The following is a 21,678-nucleotide window of genomic DNA, read 5'->3' on the forward strand; positions in this document are numbered from 1 at the left end:
TGGCCAATAAAAAAACCAAGGTGTCATACAAGAAACATTTCATGATGGGTAAAAGCAAAGACCTCTCTCAAGATTTTCACAACCTTATTGTTGCAAAACATACTGATGGCATTGGTGACAGAAGGATTTCTAAACTTCGGAATGTTCCAGTGAGCACTGTTGGGGCGCTAATCTGACAGTGGAAAGAACATCATTTCACCATAAACCGGCCATGACCAGGTAGTCCTTGCAAGATTTCTGACAGAGGACTGAAAGAATTATCACTTGCGGAAAGCTTCAGAAAGACCTGGAATTAGCAGGTACAACTCTTTCAAAGAAAACAATAAATAATGCACTCAACTGCCATGGCCTATATGCAGGCTCACCACGCAAGACTCCGTTGCTGAAGAAAAAACATGTTGAAGCCCATTTAAAGTTTGCTGCACAACATTTAGACAAACCTGTGAAGTACCGGGAGAATATAGTCAGGGCAGATGAGAACAAAATTGAATTCACACACCATAAATGGCACTGCACATCACCCCCAAAAACATCACACCAACAGTGACGTTTGGAGGTGGAGCATCATGGTGTGGGGCTGTTTGTCAGCATATGGCACTGGCAAACTTAATACAATTGAAAGAAGGATGAATGGGAAAATGTACTGAGACATTCTTGATAAAAATCTGCTTCCATCTACCAGGATGATGATGAAATGAGGGTGGGCGTTTCATCAAGACAGTGATCTTAAACACACAGCCATGGATCAGAGTTCATAGAAGCGGTTCCCGGAACTGTCAAGATTTGAAGGCTTTTGTGGAAGATTGAGTTAATATCACACCTTTGCAAACCATGTGACTAGTTTCTTCATACAGGAGGTGTCTTGAAGCTTCATTACCAACAAAGGCTTTTGTACGAAGGTGTCATTCTGTTTTATTACACATAACTTAATTTCGGCACTTATTTATGTATTTATTTTTTTGCTTGTATGTGTAGATTACTTAGGTTGTTACCAACATCTGGTGAAAATTTCATGTCAATAGAAATGTTTACTGAGAAGAATGGAGACATGTTCAATACTTATTTTACCCGCTGTATATATTTTTATAATAATGAGCAACTGGTGAATTGCAAATTTTTCTGTTTAAAAACATGCCTGTATGACTGTCCATGTGGTTTTATTGTCTTTTGTAAAGTGTTTTTGGTTGCGTGCAGGTGATAAACTTCAGTTCGGGTGAAGTCGGACACGGCCAGAACGACTTCACCAGCAGAGTCGGTTTCAGCGCCACCATGCCATCGGCCAACCTCTCCATCTATATCAACGACACCCACGAGTCTGACTCCGGACGCTACTTCTGTACCGTCATTGTCCCAAAAGGTGCTGGCATTTCTGGAGAGATACTTCTTAATGTCAAAGGTAACGACAGCAGAATTTTAAAGGTTACAGCTAATCAAAATGTTTTCAAATGATATTTTTGACACTGTTGGAACTTGAAGGGTACTCTGTTCTGCACAAACAAAATGTGACGTTAAAGAAAGTGGAAGGAGACAATCCTAGATGCAGCCCAAATGTCCAAAAAAAATTATCCAGAATTTTCTGTTTGGTTTGAAGTTACTGTTTCTTTTGGCTGCCGTGATGGTCCAGTATTCCAAGCAAATTTAAATTTACCAAGCGGGTCCTGCACCCAGTTTATCGTTTTATGCAAAACTTCATCTGTAACAGACAGACATGTCAGAAAGGCATTTTCAGTAAGTCTGGACAGGCTTCAAACCAAACCTCCCCTGGATTCAGGAGGGTACTAATGAATCATTATTATTATTATTATTATTATTTTCCTCACTATAGGCTGTGTCCCAATTCAGGGTATGCATCTGTCAAAGCCTACATCCTTAGTACGCATGTGTCATCGTGGTGTGACTAGGTTATTCAGTTTTGAAGGCTTCTTGGAATGCAGCTGATAAATGCAGCCTTCTTTCCCTTGAAGACGTAAGATACAACCTGTGTATCCTATGTGGCCCAAACAATCCCAAGCGTCATTGCATGATCCCCACCAGGTCCCCCCGATAAATTGTTTCTTAAATAAAATTGTTTAAAAAAAGAGACAATTTTGAGCTCCATATGGGCACTTATAAATAAGTAGTGCTTATAATTATAGTATAAACAAGTATTGAAAAATGGTTATGAAACTACAACTACTACACTAGCTTGCAACTATGCGTGCTTGCAACTGACAGAGTTGCTAGGCAACAGGAGGTAGGGGTGGGACAAGCTAATGACGCATTGACAAAGTACTCTGTGAGCTGGACCGTCTCAGTCTGAGTCCACGGTCTCGGAAGGCCAGGTCTTAGATAGCCTTTGAAGGATGTGGCCCTTGTCAGGAAAGATGACTTTAAGCTTGCTTTCAGCTTGTTTTCATCTTGGAATATAATACGAGCCATGGAATTAATATACATGCTGTTGGATTAAACTGCACAGTTTTTGGTACCTTCCCGGAGTAAGTGAGGTCATACCGGACTTTTCCAGTGTAAATGGGGAGGCCCACGGAATGAACTCGGTGATGAAGACGATGGAATATGTCTAAAAATGATTCTAACATAAGTATGATCAAATGAAGTATTAATGTGTTAAAATTAAGAGTTGATTAGAAAAAGTATGTTACAAATAAGTGAAATGAATGATTATATGAGTTGTTTTTCATAAAGAGTGCAGAGTCAGAGAAAAAGAGGAAGTGAAGATGATGTCGCAAGCAGGGCAAGAAAAGCTGATGTTAAACAACTGATCAAATAATTAAGATGTTGGTAAAAATGAAATGAATAATAAGGAATAAAAATGTTTGTATATGATCATATGAATTGTTTTTATGTGAAAGAGTTGTAATGAAATGATTGAATATGATTGATGTGATTTTGAAGAAATGATTTAAAACAATGAATTCTCAGAAAAGCTGAAGTGTTAACAGAAAAGAGGAACTTGAGAAATAAGTTACTGGCAAGGGCTGCGGAGATTTCCAGTAAGCAGAAAGAGAAGGGAGGAGGTTTTGAGTCAACAGCGTCCCCATGGTAACCAAGATCATCTGAGGACAACAAGAGTCAAGCACATATATAAACTGTGAAACACCAGAAAACGGGGTTATTCTTCGAGGTGCTGTTGCCACTTCTCCCCTGCTACGAGGAAATCACAAGACTTGACCATCTTGTGAGCATCAATTGGAATCGTGGAGTGAGAGGATTGGAGCCATAAAAGATCATTTGAGAGAGATTCAACTCCCACTCAGGCCGTCCAGTCACGGAGTAGCAGAACAACGGAGAGTAACCACTGGCCTTAAGTCTGAGTGGGGAATGTTCAACGATTTCTCTCTCAAGGAACATCACCGCATACCAGAATGGATTAGATCAACTTTTGGTTGATTGAAGACGGAATAAATTCTTATGTGGATTAACTTCCTGAAGGATTACGACATCACACAAGGATCGTGGTCAGCTAACGATTAACAGCTGATGAAGAGGAAATCAAGTTCATCGAGCTGGGGACCCTAACCTCAAAAACCTCCTTCCCTCACTCCTAGAAAAAAATTAAGAAGTCAATCCAGTTCCAGTCAAAGTAAGATCAGACAGAATTATTGAATTAAAAACAAAAATCTCTGCCAATCATTATTCTAATTATACTTGAATTACTGTTGTGGAATTATCACCATATAATCTATGTTGATTATGTTATTGGCACTTGCAAAACCTGCAATAAATTTCCAAGCATGCAGTTAAAGTGTTAAGGCTCAGACATTGGATTATTGATGCTTCTTAAGGTGTAAAAGTTAAAGATTGTGTGTACAACATCAAAAAGGCTCTAAAAGGTTAGTCTGGTTTTTTAATGAAAATAACACATCCTGGGGACTCGCTGTACGAGTCACTAAATTCAAAATCTAGCAACATTCCAAGAGCCCTGATCCATAAGAGGAAAGCTGCCATTAACGGGCGTGGCCGGTTCGTATCCTGGTTCCTGAGAAGGCTATTCGACCGGGGTGCGAGATCAGCTTCAGCGGGGTGGACGTCCGGATGGAGGCAGTGAGCAGCTAGACGAATCTCCTCGCCACCAGCTTGAACAGCCTTTGTGCAGCCCTGCCGGGTAATACCCGTGGAGACACGAAGGTCGGACCCCAGAGACGGAGAGCTGGTTTTGTACACAAACACACTCATCGGAGCCATGTATCTAAAAAAGCGGGATCTGACACCCTGAATTGAGACACAGCCTCATTTTCTCATCGTTTCAGTTGGATTTATTTTAAAAATTGTCCATTGTCTTCTCATTGATGAATCATTAAAAAAGTTTGTGTTATGTGCAGATGCGAGTTGAGGAGCGCGACCAGCGTCTGACTGCACCCAGCGCTAAAATAACCAGAAAGCGGTTCCAAAAACAAAACAAATTTATTTCCCTTCTGTGCAATAACTGTGTACAACATAAATGTGTGGTTGTCTGGCGAGGTGAAGGACGGCGTGCTCTCGAGCGCCCAAATGGATCGAAGTCGCCTCTCACAACAGGTGGAGAATCATCATTCCGTACGCCACGGCAGTGAGAAGCGAGCTGCACAATTCTCATCAATGTTCAAATATACTGCGTAACAAAATACCAAATTACTGTTAACACTTATTCAGACAATCATCACCTCTGATGTGTGCTGACAGCATGTGTCCCTCACCCGTCCTCCTTCACAGGCACGATGTGTCAAACCCAGGCGCGGTCCTCAGCGTCTCACAGACGAACGTCACAAGGTCAAGTTCCCGGCAATTCTGCTCGAATCACTCATGGCTTAAATGCAGAACGCCATCTCATTATCTGCTTCAGCTGAAAGTCTTTAAGTTTGCACGTGAGCATCATCCACAGGTGCTGCAAGTCATTAGGCCTGCACGTGAACATCCTCCACAAGTGCAGCCAATAATGCTGATGAGGGTGAAGGACTCTTCTGCCAGCACCTTCTCCACAGACAAAAAACCCAGTTTGCACACCACCTGGAGAGCAAAGAAAAGAAAACAACACCAAAATACCCAGCCAAACCCCCCAACACACAACAGTTTGTTACTCCGGTGAGGACGGTCCCATCTCCTCCTCTCTCCTCTCCTCCTGTTTGTCTCCATCTCTGCCTCAACCTTCAAAGTCCCAACTTCACCAGACTGAGAATTCTTTGAACTACATTAGGAATAACCATGGAATCGATCAGCTGGTCTCTCAACGCTATTGACACCATCTTTTAACAAGAAAATCAGGATTGCAGGACCCTGCATGCCCAGAAGGAACCTATCCCGCGGGCTACATTCTTGACGCCTGAAAGAATTGGCGCGTAGTGTGCATGGGGACACTCTCCATGGAAGACGTTGAGGATTTATTCTTAATTGTCATTGTGGTAGGAGGGCTTCTGCTACTAGGATTAGGCACTGCCCTGATGTACCGGAAAATTGGAAAGACGGCTGCCACCAAAACCACAATCCCACATCTGTCTATCATGATTACCGAGGTTGGCAAGGCTGTACAATCTCAGACTGCATTAACTTTTGAACTTAAATGCAAGATGGAAGCCATCTCGGAGCAGTTGTCTGCCCTGCAAAGGAATTGATGTTAGAGGCCAATGGATATTCACACAGTCGCATCTCGACAGTTAAGAGAAGCCGTATTGGAGTTCTGTTTCTCTGCCTAAACCCAAAACACGGCAGCCTTATCAGCTACCGGAGGTCAAAATGCCCTACTTGTTTTCCTCCAGAAATATTCCAACGGCCCTGGTGTCGACAAGGCCACTTTGGACTCTACGCATACAAGGACAGAGACCGATATGAACCCACCTGCACACATGGACACACACTCCCCCCACCTCCACCCCAGCCTCCGCACTTCCCACTCCTTCCCCCAAAGCTCAGAATTTTGGCTCTCTGTTGGGACTGTTTACACAGAGACTGCTACCTGCTGCTTTGGACTTGAATTAACAGTCTTTTTCAAGACTTTTTTACTTTTTTACTTTTTTACTTTTTTTTTTTTTTTACTTTTTTACTGTGCTCCAACGCCTAAGGAAGACCTCTAACAGTCGAAACATCGCGACGGAGCACTTTTATTAGCTAACTTTCATCAGCGTTGGCAAGCTAACTAGCTTGCTAACGCTTTCGTTTCTATTTTTTTTATTTTATTTTATTTTTTTTTTTCTCTTTTAGCACTGTTGTCGTGCATTATCTGTGCTGCTCCACAGCGTGTTTAGTTGATTTTTATTTTATTTTAGCACCGTTGTCGTGCGTTCGCTGTTGTCGTGCGTTGCCTGTGCTGCTTCATGGCCTGTTTGGTGCCTTGATTGGGGCACTCCTTCTGCTGAATCACCTTTAAATTATTTACACATTATTCACTTTGTGTGTTTTTAGGAATCTGCTAGGTTGTGTAGCTACTAGCTCTTAGCCGATTTAGCATGGCGGCTTCTCCTGTCTCACCCGCACTTTTCTGCTCTGGGTGTGAAATGTTTAGTTATTCCTCGGCCTCCTTTAGCAGTAACGGTACTTGTAATAAGTGCAGCTTATTCGTAGCTTTGGAGGCCAGGCTGGGCGAATTGGAGACTCGGCTCCGCACCGTGGAAAATTCTACAGCTAGCCAGGCCCCTGTAGTCGGTGCGGACCAAGGTAGCTTAGCCGCCGCTAGTTCCCCCCTGGCAGATCCCGGGCAGTCGGGAAAGCAGGCTGACTGGGTGACTGTGAGGAGGAAGCGTAGCCCTAAACAGAAGCCCCGTGTACACCGTCAACCCGTTCACATCTCTAACTGTTTTTCCCCACTCGACGATACACTCGCCGAGGATCAAACTCTGGTTATTGGCGACTCTGTTTTGAGAAATGTGAAGTTAGCGACACCAGCAACCATTGTCAATTGTCTTCCGGGGGCCAGAGCAGGCGACATCGAAGGACATTTGAAATTGCTGGCTAAGGCTAAGCGTAAATTTGGTAAGATTGTAATTCACGTCGACAGTAATGACACTCGGTTACGCCAATCGGAGGTCACTAAAATTAACATTAAATCGGTGTGTAACTTTGCAAAAACAATGTCGGACTCTGTTGTTTTCTCTGGGCCCCTCCCCAATCAGACCGGGAGTGACATGTTTAGCCGCATGTTCTCCTTGAATTGCTGGCTGTCTGAGTGGTGTCCAAAAAATGAGGTGGGCTTCATTGATAATTGGCAAAGCTTCTGGGGAAAACCTGGTCTTGTTAGGAGAGACGGCATCCATCCCACTTTAGATGGAGCAGCTCTCATTTCTAGAAATCTGGCCAATTTTCTTGGATCCTCCAAACTGTGACTATCCAGGGTTGGGACCAGGAGGCAGAGCTGTGGTCTTATACACCTCTCTGCAGCTTCTCTCCCCCTGCCATCCCCTCGTTGCCCCATCCCCGTAGAGACGGTGCCTGCTCCCAGACCACCAATAACCAGCAAAAATCTATTTAAGCATAAAAATTCAAAAAGAAAAAATAATATAGCACCTTCAATTGCACCACAGACTAAAACAGTTAAATGTGGTCTATTAAACATTAGGTCTCTCTCTTCTAAGTCCCTGTTGGTAAATGATATAATAATTGATCAACGTATTGATTTATTCTGCCTAACAGAAACCTGGTTACAGCAGGATGAATATGTTAGTTTAAATGAGTCAACACCCCCGAGTCACACTAACTGTCAGAATGCTCGTAGCACGGGCCGTGGCGGAGGATTAGCAGCAATCTTCCATTCCAGCTTATTAATTAATCAAAAACCTAGACAGAGCTTTAATTCATTTGAAAGCTTGTCTCTTAGTCTTGTCCATCCAAATTGGAAGTCCCAAAAACCAGTTTTATTTGTTATTATCTATCGTCCACCTGGTCGTTACTGTGAGTTTCTCTGTGAATTTTCAGACCTTTTGTCTGACTTAGTGCTTAGCTCAGATAAGATAATTATAGTGGGCGATTTTAATATCCACACAGATGCGGAGAATGACAGCCTCAACACTGCATTTAATCTATTATTAGACTCTATCGGCTTTGCTCAAAAAGTAAATGAGTCCACCCACCACTTTAATCATATCTTAGATCTTGTTCTGACTTATGGTATGGAAATAGAAGACTTAACAGTATTCCCTGAAAACTCCCTTCTGTCTGATCATTTTTTAATAACATTTACATTTACCCTGATGGACTACCCTGCAGTGGGGAATAAGTTTCATTACACTAGAAGTCTTTCAGAAAACGCTGTAACTAGGTTTAAGGATATGATTCCTTCGTTATGTTCTCTAATGTCATATACCAACACAGAGCAGAGTAGCTACCTAAACTCTGTAAGGGAGTTAGAGTATCTCGTCAATAGTTTTACATCCTCTTTGAAGACAACTTTGGATGCTGTAGCTCCTCTGAAAAAGAGAGCTTTAAATCAGAAGTGTCTGACTCCCTGGTATAACTCACAGACTCGTAGCTTAAAGCAGATAACCCGTAAGTTGGAGAGGAAATGGCGTCTCACTAATTTAGAAGATCTTCACTTAGCCTGGAAAAAGAGTTTGTTGCTCTATAAAAAAGCCCTCCGTAAAGCTAGGACATCTTTCTACTCATCACTAATTGAAGAAAATAAGAATAACCTCAGGTTTCTTTTCAGCACTGTAGCTAAGCTGACAAAGAGTCAGAGCTCTATTGAGCTGAGTATTCCATTAACTTTAACTAGTAATGACTTCATGACTTTCTTTGCTAACAAAATTTTGACTATTAGAGAAAAAATTACTCATAACCATCCCAAAGATGTATCGTTATCTTTGGCTGCTTTCAGTGATGCCGGTATTTGGTTAGACTCTTTCTCTCCGGTTGTTCTGTCTGAGTTATTTTCATTGGTTGCTTCGTCCAAACCATCGGCATGTTTATTGGACCCCATTCCTGCCAGGCTGCTCAAGGAAGTCCTACCATTATTTAATGCTTCAATCTTAAATATGACCAATCTATCTTTGTTAGTTGGTTATGTACCACAGGCCTTTAAGGTGGCAGTAATTAAACCATTACTTAAAAAGCCATCACTTGACCCAGCTATCTTAGCTAATTATAGGCCAATTTCCAACCTTCCTTTTCTCTCAAAGATTCTTGAGAGGGTAGTTGTAAAACAGCTAACTGATCACCTGCAGAGGAATGGTCTATTTGAAGAGTTTCAGTCAGGTTTTAGAATTCATCATAGTACAGAAACAGCATTAGTGAAGACTAAAGTTAATTATGGAGTTCCACAAGGTTCTGTGCTAGGACCAATTTTATTCACTTTATACATGCTTCCCTTAGGCAGTATTATTAGACGGTATTGCTTAAATTTTCATTGTTACGCAGATGATACCCAGCTTTATCTATCCATGAAGCCAGAGGATACACACCAATTAGCTGAGCTGCAGGATTGTCTTGCAGACATAAAGACATGGAAGACCTCTAATTTCCTGCTTTTAAACTCAGATAAAACTGAAGTTATTGTACTTGGCCCCACAAATCTTAGAAGCATGGTGTCTAACCAGATCGTTACTCTGGATGGCATTTCCCTGATCTCTAGTAATACTGTGAGAAATCTTGGAGTCATTTTTGATCAGGATATGTCATTCAAAGCGCATATTAAACAAATATGTAGGACTGCCTTTTTGCATTTACGCAATATCTCTAAAATCAGAAAGGTCTTGTCTCAGAGTGATGCTGAAAAACTAATTCATGCATTTATTTCCTCTAGGCTGGACTATTGTAATTCATTATTATCAGGTTGTCCTAAAAGTTCCCTAAAAAGCCTTCAGTTGGTTCAGAATGCTGCAGCTAGAGTACTGACGGGGACTAGCAGGAGAGAGCATATCTCACCCGTGTTGGCCTCTCTTCATTGGCTTCCTGTTAATTCTAGAATAGAATTTAAAATTCTTCTTCTTACTTATAAGGTTTTGAATAATCAGGTCCCATCTTATCTTAGGGACCTCATAGTACCATATTGTCCCATTAGAGCGCTTTGCTCTCAGACTGCGGGCTTACTTGTAGTTCCTAGGGTTTGTAAGAGTAGAATGGGAGGCAGAGCCTTCAGCTTTCAGGCTCCTCTCCTGTGGAACCAGCTCCCAATTCAGATCAGGGAGACAGATACCCTCTCTACTTTTAAGATTAGGCTTAAAACTTTCCTTTTCGCTAAGGCTTATAGTTAGGGCTGGATCGGGTGACCCTGGACCATCCCTTGGTTATGCTGCTTTAGACGTAGATTGTGGGGGGGTTCCCATGATGCACTGTTTCTTTCTCTTTTTGCTCCGTATGCATCACTCTGCATTTAATCATTAGTGATCGATCTCTGCCCCCCTTCACGGCATGTCTTTTTCCTGTTTTTTTCCCTCAGCCCCAACCAGTCTCAGCAGAAGACTGCCCCTTCTGAGCCTGGTTCTGCTGGAGGTTTCTTCCTGTTAAAAGGGAGTTTTTCCTTCCCACTGTTGCCAAGTGCTTGCTCATAGGGGGTCGTTTTGACCGTTGGGGTTTTTTATAATTATTGTATGGCCTTGCCTTACAATATGGAGCGCCTTGGGGCAACTGTTTGTTGTGATTTGGCGCTATATAAGAAAAAAGTTGATTGATTGATTGAAAGCTCAGCTGCGCGGCATGACTGCTGTGGTCACCCACCTTAATTTGCCTCAATTTGGTTGACAGACTGTTCAAAGTTTAACTTACATTAACAATCAAATGTATATGTGCACTTGTTTTAATTCTGATGTGTGCCATTATTACGTTCAACTAGTAGTAATTGTGGATGTGAAGATAATTTCATTGTACTTGTTGTAATGACAATAAATCATCATTCATTCATTCATTATGGAAATGTGGGAGTGAAATTGAGTGGGACATCTGTTGAGGGTTCACTTGCTCACGGTCTGTACTCATTACGTCATTTAGCAGCAGATGGAAATAGACTCAAAATATTTGTTTTCCTGTATTACAGCTTCTGCCCTCGATAATCTGCGCTTCGTTGGTGGTGGATTAACCTCTGGGGTCCATCAGTTTATCTGTTTTGGTACATTTGGAGCCTTTTACACTCCTGTGTTTCCGTTCTCTTCCTCTCTAGTTCCTCCTTCTCCTCCAGAGTGCTCAGTGACGGGGAACCCAGTGGTGAAGGGAAACGTGACCCTGAGCTGCAGGTCCCATCATGGAAAACCTGCTCCTCAGTACAAATGGACTAAAGCTGCTCCCATGTCTGAGGTCTACTTCTCCCCTATGCAAAGTTAGTATTCTGTGTTACCGTTTATCGAGATTTTCCTTTTGATAAAGAAAATTGGTGGGGGTGGGGGGGAGGGGGACTAAATATCAACCAGTTGAATTATATTCATATTATTATATTATTTCTCCTGTGGATAGAAATGAGATGAGAAACTGCAGAACTTGTCCTGTTGTAATCTGATTGCTACTTGTTTTGTGACTGCTGTCAAGATTGAGCCCAAAGTCATTCCAGTAGAAGTAAAGGATTCTTTGGTCCTTGTATGAAATATATCCAGTCATTGTTTTTTAAGCCACTTTTATGTATCAAACTATCAAAACTGTCCAGCAAGACTGGAAGCACCACAACTCTGAAGAATTGAACTTTAGTTCTTCTTTCTGATGACCTCATGACACATCAGAAATTCTCACTGTATGTCCTGTGACCTCATGGACTGAGGGTGACCATGCTGGCTCGGTGTGACCTCTCAGTCTCAAGTTTACCTTGTGGGTTCTGGGTGACTTTGCGGGTTGAGAGTGACCTCGCGGTCTCAAGTTTACTTTGTGGGCTCTGGGTGACTTTGCGGGCTTGGGGTGACCTCGTGGTCTCAAGTTTACCCTGTGGGCGGTGACCTCACGGTCTCAAGTTTATCTTGTGGGCTCTGGGTGACTTTGCGGGTTCAGGTTGACCTTGGGGTCTCAAGTTTACCTTGTGGGCTCTGAGTGACTTTGCGGGCTCGGGGTGACCTCACAATCTGAAGTTTATCTTGTGGGCTCGGGGTGACTTTGCGGGCTTGGGGTGACCTCACGATCTCAAGTTTACCCTGTGGGCTTGGGGTGACTTTGCGGGCTTGGGGTGACCTCACGGTCTCAAGTTTATCTTGTGGGCTCTTGGTGACTTTGCGGGTTCAGGTTGACCTTGGGGTCTCATGTTTACCTCGTGGGCTCTGAGTGACTTTGTGGGCTCAGGGTGACCTCGCAATCTCAAGTTTATCCTGTGGGCTTGGGGTGACCTCACGATCTCAAGTTTACCCTGTGGGCTTGGGGTGACCTCACAGTCTCAAGTTTATCTTGTGGGCTCTGGGTGACTTTGCGGGTTCAGGTTGACCTTGGGGTCTCAAGTTTACCTTGTGGGCTCTGGGTGACTTTGCGGGCTTGGGGTGACCTCGCAGTCTCAAGTTTATCTTGTGGGCGCTGGGTGACTTTGCGGGCTTGGGGTGACCTCACGGTCTCAAGTTACCTCGTGTGCTCTGGGTGACTTTCTGGGCTCAGGGTGACCTCGCGGTCTCAAGTTGATCTTGTGGGCTCTGGGTGACTTTCTGGGGTGACTTTGCGGGCTCGGGATGACCTTGCGATCTCAAGTTTATCTTGTGGGCTCTGGGTGACTTTGCGGACTCGGGGTGACCTCACTGTCTCAAGTTTACCTTGTGTGCTCTGGGTGACTTTGTGGGCTTAGGGTAACCTTGCGGTCTCAAGTTTACCTTGTGTGCTCTGGGTGACTTTGTAGGCTCGGGGTGACCTCGCGGTCCCAAGTTTATCTTGTGGGCTCAGGATGATTTTGTGGGCTTAGGGTGACCGCGGTCTCAAGTTTGCCTTGCAGGCTCGGGGTGACCTCGCAGCCTCAGGTTTACCACGCAGGCTCAGATTGGTGCAGAAGGCAGGTCTTTGAGGACGACTGTGCCGTGATGACATCATTTCCACTCTTGTGTAAATTTTCCACGTTGGTCATAGCAGCACGTTTTCAGCCGCCTTCTGTGGCGAGGTAACCGAATTAAATAAGATCCAGTTGGTTATCTTCATCTTGCTGATGGATGTTTTCAAAGGAGGAAGCTCATCTATGCTGTGGCATGTAGCGTGAAATCCTCTTTACAGATTGACAGGACTGGACCTGGAAGCACACAGCATCCTGCTCTCGCTCGCAGTATATTTTGGTACGTTTGCTTCCTGCTGCAGAGACAAACGCCATCTGTTCCTCAACAGGCTGATTGATTATTGACTTAACGGCTTTGACCTATGATCCTTGTGTGTTTGTAGTGAAAGCGTCCTCAGGCTCAAAATGAAAAGTACTCCCTCTGCCTGCGGGTTGTCCTCAGGATGTGTAGTGCAGCATTCAGACACCACATGTGGATCTGTGTTCAAACCCTGCAGATTGAAATTGCTCATCAGTGCTCGAGTCATCCAGAAATAAAATCAGTTGGGATGATTTTCTGTTGATTCCTTAACTAACAGGTTATGCATAAGGCATAAGTTGGTTTTGGGACAGTCCTATCACGCTGTTCCACTTCGTTCCCTTAAGTCTGAGCCATTTCTTTCCAACATCACACTCTGTCTCTCTCATTTCCATCTTTGACAAAACCCAGAATGGAGAGCCTGTCCTCAGCCCTTTCTTGTCCTTGGGTTCATGGGTAAGACTTTCATATCATCTGTGTTCCAGTATTTTTTCCCGTCTCCATCTTGTATCCAGAGGACTCGTAGTTTTTGGAGTCAACCTGTACTGATTTAGTAGGAGTACTATCGGCACTGTTGGAAAAAACTGACCTGAAACATTTTTCTTAAAGCAACACAATTCAGAAATTGAATCTCATACAATGTGTAAAACTAACACAACAAAGTTGTACTGTTCTGAAAAAATTGTAATGCTGCACACATATATTTTTCCATCAGGGGTATAGTAATGTTATAATAAAGTAGTATTTGTGACAAAGATTGCAGTTTTCTAATTATATTCATATTTTTTGTAGAACAACATTCATAGTATTTTAGAAATGTGGCTTTTTCCCACTAATAAATTCGTAATACTACACGATTAAAGTTGGAAAATACTAATTTCTACTATTATGCTGACAAAGTCACAATGTGACATAGTTTTAGGAGAAAATTGTATTTTTCCTCAGAAAAGGTGTTACAAAATTTATAATTTGACAATGTTTTAAATGTCATAATGTTGGATAGCTGTATTATTATTGTTTGAGGATAAAAACTGTACTTTTCCAAAAAAGTCAGTGTACTAAAAAAAAAAAAAAAAAAATTTGACAAAGTTTTAAAGGTCATGATGGTCCATAGTTATAGTAGTGATTGTTTGAGGATAAAATTATACTTTTCCATAGAAATGTTGTTGTGTTATATAAAGAAAAATCTATAATTTTACAAAATTTATATATCATAATGTTAAGGTACATTGACACGCACGAATTTGATCCCCACATTGCCATCCAATTTATCATGCTAATGCATCCCGCTTTGTCCCACTGGACACCACACTATATAAAATTAGGGAAAGACCCTGTTGTGTCTGATGATTTGTGGATGTTAATGCTGGATTTTATGGTCACAAATTGAGCTTTACCGGCGGAGCTTGTACAACGCTTATTTGCAACCGTAATCCAGCGTTAACGTCCGCAAATCATCAAACACAAACACTGTGCAAACACATTCCAATGTTTGCACGGTTTATTTTTTTGTAAATAATTCAGTCGGTGAATCGTTGCGAAAGGGTGCGGTCAGCTCGTCAAAGCTTACTATTGCAGCAGTATCTTTATTCCAGACTGGAAATTCTGTGAGCAGACCTACAGATTTCTCCATCTTGTCAGCTGCAATGAGTATCCATGGTAAATCCATCAATCCATCCAGCTAAATCCATTAAATCCACGCAGTTTGGCATCATCCTCGCTGCACTAGTTTCTGTCACCCTCAGTTGACAGCGCAGTTATTTACATCTGCGTAGCAGCACACGCAGTCCACAGAGGCCGATGTAGCAACTCATTATAACCTCTGTGGCACAGTCAGGGTGTGGAGTAATACATTAAATGTGAAATGATTTTAATATTTTCCACTGTTTACATGGTATTTTTTGGTCTTAAATATCACATGATTAACTAATCAGATTTGCGGAAAAAATGTAATTGGATTAGAATAATAATTTCATAGCCCATGATACATTTGCTCTCAGAACTTGGCTGATGAAACCATTATCTCATCACTCCCAGAATTATCGACAGTTGCAGGTTGTCTCTTGCGCGTTGTGCAGTGGAGAATGTATTTGGAATCTTGTCTCAAAGGTAATTATTTAGAATATAGAGTATAATAAGAATATTCCCTGGAGGACGGGGAACATTCTTAATTAATAATTGGGAATAGTCTTAATTCATAATCGGGATTTGGTTGTTCAAGTGAAGCTGTAAAAAGTGTTTTTCACTGCTCAAACCACAACACGGCAGGCTTATCAGCCTGAAGGACAAATTGCCCTGCTGTTTGCCTCCAGAGGAATGTCTTCGGCCTTGGTGAACATTTGGCTGTTTCTTAACTCACAAAGACAGTAAACTGTTTCACAGGACTGAAGCATGCTCCACTCCCTCTCCCTACCCCCATCACACACACCCCACTCCGGCTTCTGCTCACGTCATCCCTTCCCTTCTGTGGGGGCGGCGCAGTTTTATCTGCTGCAGCCCCCCCCCCAGCTGACAGTGGCGCAACTCAGGGTTGCTGCGAGACCTTCACCCACTTGCCTCAATTCGGATAACGGACTTCTTCAAATTTAGTGCATATAAACAATGTCAAATGTGTATGTGCTGTCTTTAATTCTGATGTGTGCCATCACGGTAAAGAAGTAATAATTGTGGACTAATTGCTGTCTGAGGTAACTGGAGTGTAAGCATAATTTCTCCACTGTGAGATCAATAAAGTATATCTCGTATGTATTGTAATGGATTGGTAAAATGGTTACATTTTCACATCAGTTAGATCATGTATCTGTAAAATTATGTTTATTGTAGATGTAACATCTTGACATAATCAGATGCACTGCGTGCAATGACACGCAGTATTCTTGAATAGGTTACACAATGTTCACAGCTAGTTCATAAAATTGTGTGCCAGACATTTTGAACGTTTCAGAATTTTCTTTGCACATTGGCACACAGCCGTGCACAGTGCACGCACAGTCTACAACAGTTTACGATGAGTTTAATCATTGGCACGCCAGATTACGTGCCAGTGGGGGGATCAAATTCATACAAGTGTCAAGGTGCCTTTTCATAGACGTAGTATTACTATTTGAAGTTAAAAACTGTGCTTTTCCAAAGAAAAGTCAGTGAACTACAAATTAAAACTCCAATTTGACTACGTTTTAAAGGTCATAATGTTGCATAGTTATAGTATTATTGTTTGGCATTAAAAATTGTGAAATAAGTCAGTGTTAAAAATAAAAAATACAATCTGACAAAGTTTTATATATATCTATATATATCTGATCTAATGCTTATAACCTTACAAAGTTATAGTATTACTATTTGTGGAGAAAGTTGTACTTTTCCATAGAAAAGTTATTTAAAAACATCTACAATTTGGCAAAGTTTTAAAGGTCACAATGTTACATAGTTGTACTGTTACTAATTTGAGGATTAAAAACTTTACTTTTCCAAAGAAAAGTCAGTACTATATAACTAAAGCTACAGTGTGACAGAGTTTTAAAGGACATAATCTTACATAGTTATAGCATTACTGTTGGAGGACAAAAATTATACTTTTTAAAAGAAAGGTCACTGTGTTACTAAAAAAAAAAATCTACATTTCACACTTTTATTCGTATTCTTATGGTCACAATGTTACGTGATTAATGTTAGTTTTTAAAGATAATGCTGTAATGTTGAAAAAATATAGCTGCAACATTACCAGAAAATTTGTATTAAAAGAAAAAACAAAATTTACTTTTGTGTGGTTATCAACATTTTTTTTCTTTCATGTCAGAGTTAATCTAGTGCTGATTTACATAAACATAAAACAGAATTTATTCAAAGTAAAACTAGAGCTTTCTTCCACATCCCTCATTTACTTCTAATTTTTTTTTATGGCAGCAAATCACTTTAATCTGTTAACACTTTATCAGTACAAACAAAATAGTAAACTTTTATTAAAATGCTTTAAATTCAGTTTTAAAGTGTTTCTTCCAACAGTGAAATTGTTAATGCTGTGTATTCTTTTTAAGTAGTATCAAGCCGGGGGGGTGGGGTCTGGTTTGTAAGGTGGCAGTACGGTTACAGAAACGTATCATTTTCCAAATTTATATTTTTTCATGATGGGTTGTTGTTGTTGTTTTCCCCTTAAATCTTTTGTATTGTATTAGATTTAGAGTACATTGAGTCACTTTCAGTCATCTTTTTAGTTTGTGCTTTGTTTTACACCAACACTAATGCCTTTATGATGTAACTGATCAAAAAGGGGTGGGGGGGTGTCCTTTTACAACAACCAATAGACTTCCTTAATAACAACAACAGTTGGAACTGAAAACACTACAGAATACAAATTGACGCTGATTGAACATTTTCTCCTCAATCTGTTTCAGATGTAATTTGAACATTTTCTTTGATTTGGACTTAAGTTTATTTCCTCTTTTCTCTCAGGTAGAATTAATTATTCATGTCACTGTGCTACTTATTCAAAGCCAGAAAAATCTGCACAACCAAAGTGCTCCTTTGCAAAAAGCTTTATTAGTACAAAAAGTCATGTGACGTTTCGGGCAGCTGCCCTTCTTCAGACATAGTGAGTGGCAAAGCCATGTCACTCATGCAAAGCTTTGGGTGCGTTTTTCTGGCTTTGATCGTTTTTTGTTGATCAAGCACGCCTTTTTATACATCCTGGATGTGCGTGTCTTTCCTGTATTAATTGCACTACTTATTTACATAAAGTTTTCCACTGATTGTTGTTATTGATAATTTAATAATTTAATTTGCCAAAGCAGAGGGCCACCCCTTTGAGTCTGGTCTGCGGGAGCGATGAGATGATTGCAGATAGTTTTTGTAGTCACTTTCTCTTTACTATAAACTGTAAATTTACCAACGATACCTTACAACATTCAGTGTGGTGAACATTCTAATTTACATGTTAGTGGCAACGCTAACAAGGTGAACTAATATGGTGAGGAATAAAATAAACCAGTGTCACATTGGACAACCTGATAGGACATGGCATATGGTCATTATTAGGATATGATCATGTTGAAGGATGCAAGCTCCAAAACGTAATTATTTGAACTGGCCAGACATCTGTTTCCTTATGAAAATGGTTATCTTAGCACATAACGCACTGGATGTTATTAGGGTATTATTATTATTGCTGTGCATTACAACCTGTTGTTATTTACACTTGTGTGTGTGTAAAATATACACATCTCTTGTCAGTGTTCATTTTTTCCAAATACACTGGTCAACACGGTTTATCTTGCATGGAGTTTTCCAACGGATTTGGGGTAATTTGCGAGCACTGAGTCCAAATCTGGTGTTAGTTTTTGCCAGTCACATCGTGTTTTTGAGATATAAAAACATATTTCTCATATTAAGCAGTGAAGCAAAAGCTGCAGTCTCGCACACCTCTTTGGTGGCATGAACGATATTATGGTTCTTGTTCACATTTTGCGAGCCTGGTTTAAAAACTATGCTTTTGAAGCTGCATTTGTGCGTGATTAGTGGCATCAAACCTGTGAGTGAATGAGCAACTTTTGCGTAATCCATCAATAAGCAACATGCTGATTTGCAAAAAAAAAACATTGTGATACAGGAAATCTGAGCTCAGATTTGGATTCAGCACCCCAGAATGACCTTAAATCAGTTCTCAAAGTCCCCGTTTTATTGCAAGCTATGAAGAATTTCCAACTCCTGTTTGTTTTATTGATGACATCCGGAGCGGTTCTTCAACCTCAACTTAACTTTCATGACAAAACACCAGTTTCTAACAAAAATAACTGAACTCATGCAACTCCTACTACATACTACACTAGCTATTTAACTACTGACATGTTTAGCAACCACCATGTAACCTGCTCCATGGAAAAACAAATACATAAAAAAGAATCAGTTAAAATAACAGAAATCCTTGAGGAATCACTTAACCCCTTAAGCCCTCGAGCCTATTTCACCAAAATCACCTACCCATACGTTATGATTTATTTCTCAGCTTGTACAAGGTCAAAAATGCAAAAGTTTGGATCGGCTAAAAGGTCCTAGGGGATGTTTTGGATGCAAAAAAATTGAAAGTAAATAATACTTGGTAGGAGTAAATGAGGTTTTTTTTCCCCCAAAAAATGAATTCAGATTTATGTCTTTATTTGCTTGGTGTTTCAGCTGTGGTTAGTTGATATGTGATTGTGGATACTTTTGTAGAGGAGACTTCGCTTGACATTTTGATGTATAATAAGTGTATGTTGGTGTCAGCATTGGTTAGTTATGAGTGTTCAAATGTTCCAAAACAGGGCAAGTCCCCAAATTTGGGGATTCTATGATTTAAGAGGTTAAGCTCTGGTGTTTTAGATTTCCTCATCATTGATCAGAATTTTGTTAATATATTGTTGAGATTAAGATGCTGGATTTTGGGTTACTTTACGTAGGTGAGTTTTCAGTATCGTACTCAAATGTTTTGTTTGAGAATTGAGATATTGAACCCATCAAGCTTAAACAAATTAAAGATCAAGATTGTTTTTATTATATGTCGCTGTTTTATTTTGTGTTAATACTTTTGACACAAACCCTGTGGTGTATGTTTAAGTGTTTCGATAGTCTCGTGTGTCATTGCATTGTTAATGACTTAATTGTCATTACATGAACATATAAGTATTTGTTTGACAGATGAGAGACAAGGCACCCTGCGGCTAAGCAACCTCACCAAGAGCATGTCAGGAAAATACATCTGCCGCTCCAGCAACACCGCCGGCTCCAGCAGCTGCACCATTAACCTGGAGGTCATCACCGGTGAGCACCATCACCATCTCTTATGTAATTACACAGTTATTACAGTGGAATATAATTTCATCATTTACTTTTAAAAATTGATGACTAGCAGAATGTCTAATTCTGTTCAATATGTTAAGACAGTCTTAAAAATGTTCAAGAATATGCTTTAAAAATTATTTTACAGTAATTTAAATGTTTCTGGCAGTTTGTGTGTTTTGAGTTTTAATTTGTTTTATGGTTGTTATATTTTAATGTTTATGTTGAGTACTTTGAAATTTTCTGATTTGAAAGTGGTACATAAATGAATTTATCAATTTCCTATACCTGCTTATTCCAATTAAGGGTCATGGAGGAAATGCAGAGTACACCCTGGACAGGACACCAGTCCTTTGTAGAATTAATATTATTATTATTATTATGGTTAAACATCAGTTTTATTTACAAACTAAAACTGTACTTATTATTTCATTCACATTAAAACATGTTTTCAACTTCGTACCTCTCCAAGCCACTAGGGGCACTGTTTATCTGTTTGCTCGTCATTGACTGTCCACATGAACAAGTGAGACATCCATACAATAATTTAATACAATACTTGTTTACATCTACAGCTTGATATAATAGTATTCCCCAGATGTATTATTTTTTTCCCAAAATATTCAGAATTTTATTTTTCATGTCATATCGTCAACTGCTTATCTGGAATTGGGTCGCGGGTCCAGTAGGGAACCCCAAACTTTCCTTTCCTGGGCCACACTAACCATCTCTGACTGGAGGATCCCGAGGTCACTCGTGAACAAGACCCCGAGGTACTTGAACTCCTTTACTTGGGGCAAGACTTCATTCTCTACCCGGAGCGGGGAATGCATTGGCTTCTTGCTGAGAACCATGGCCTCAGATTTAGAGGTGCTGATCCTCATCCCAGCCGCTACACACTCGGCTGCAAACCGATCCAGGGAGTGTTGGAGGTCACATGCTGTTGAAGCCAACAGGACCATATCATCTGCAAAAAGCAGTGATGAGACCTTCCTCCCCTCTACTACACCTCAATATCTTGTCCATGAATATCACAAACAGGATTGGTGATAATCTTTCCAGCAGCAGCTAACCCCCACTGGAAAGAGTCCGACTTACTGCCGAACACTCGAACACAGCTCTCGCTTTGTGAGTACAGAGATTGGGTGTCCCTGAGAAGGGATCCCCTCACTCCATACTCCCACAGCACCTCGCACAGTATCTCCCGGGATACCCGATCATACACCTTCTCCAAGTCCACAAAATACATGTAGACTTTATTCATAATGTTATTTTATTCTGGGAACAACAACTCCCCCTTCCCCAACATATTCAGAGTTTTTCTGTCTTGTAGGGGTTTTTTTTGGTCCTCTTTAATAATTACAGAATAAGTAATTAAAAAACTATATTAATCTGCTGTGGTGACCCCAAGTGAAAAAAGAGACAACCTGAAAGAATTTTTTTAAATTCTTATTAAGTTTTCTCAGTCTCATGTTCTGCCATTTAAAACTGCCGTTTTCTTCAGCATCCAACACAAGAATAATTACAGCAGCTACACTGGGCTCGGTGGTGGGACTGGTTGCCATGGTGATCTTCCTCATTGTCATCCTGAGGAGGAGACGGAACACTGAAGAGGAGATGGCAAATGAGATCAAGTAAGAGTTTCACTAAAGAACATCCAAGTTTGAACAGTGATATCATATCATATTATATAATAATATTGTGAGGTTATTGTGTATTGTAAGGCAGCAGTTATAGTATT

The 21,678-nt window shown here is 40.8% G+C and overlaps 1 protein-coding gene across 1 annotated transcript in view; it reads left to right on the forward strand.

Annotated features, from left to right (window-relative positions):
- Positions 1–21,678, forward strand: part of esamb (endothelial cell adhesion molecule b) — a 39,432-nt gene that overhangs the window by 16,510 nt on the left and 1,244 nt on the right. The window contains exons 3-6 of the mRNA XM_034169115.1: positions 1,195–1,396; positions 11,054–11,209; positions 19,797–19,919; positions 21,442–21,571. Of these exons, the coding sequence (XP_034025006.1) occupies positions 1,195–1,396; positions 11,054–11,209; positions 19,797–19,919; positions 21,442–21,571 (611 nt within the window). The remainder of the gene's footprint in view (positions 1–1,194; positions 1,397–11,053; positions 11,210–19,796; positions 19,920–21,441; positions 21,572–21,678) is intronic.

The sequence above is a fragment of the Thalassophryne amazonica genome, chromosome 4 (assembly GCF_902500255.1).
Source record: "Thalassophryne amazonica chromosome 4, fThaAma1.1, whole genome shotgun sequence".
NCBI lineage: Eukaryota > Metazoa > Chordata > Actinopteri > Batrachoidiformes > Batrachoididae > Thalassophryne > Thalassophryne amazonica.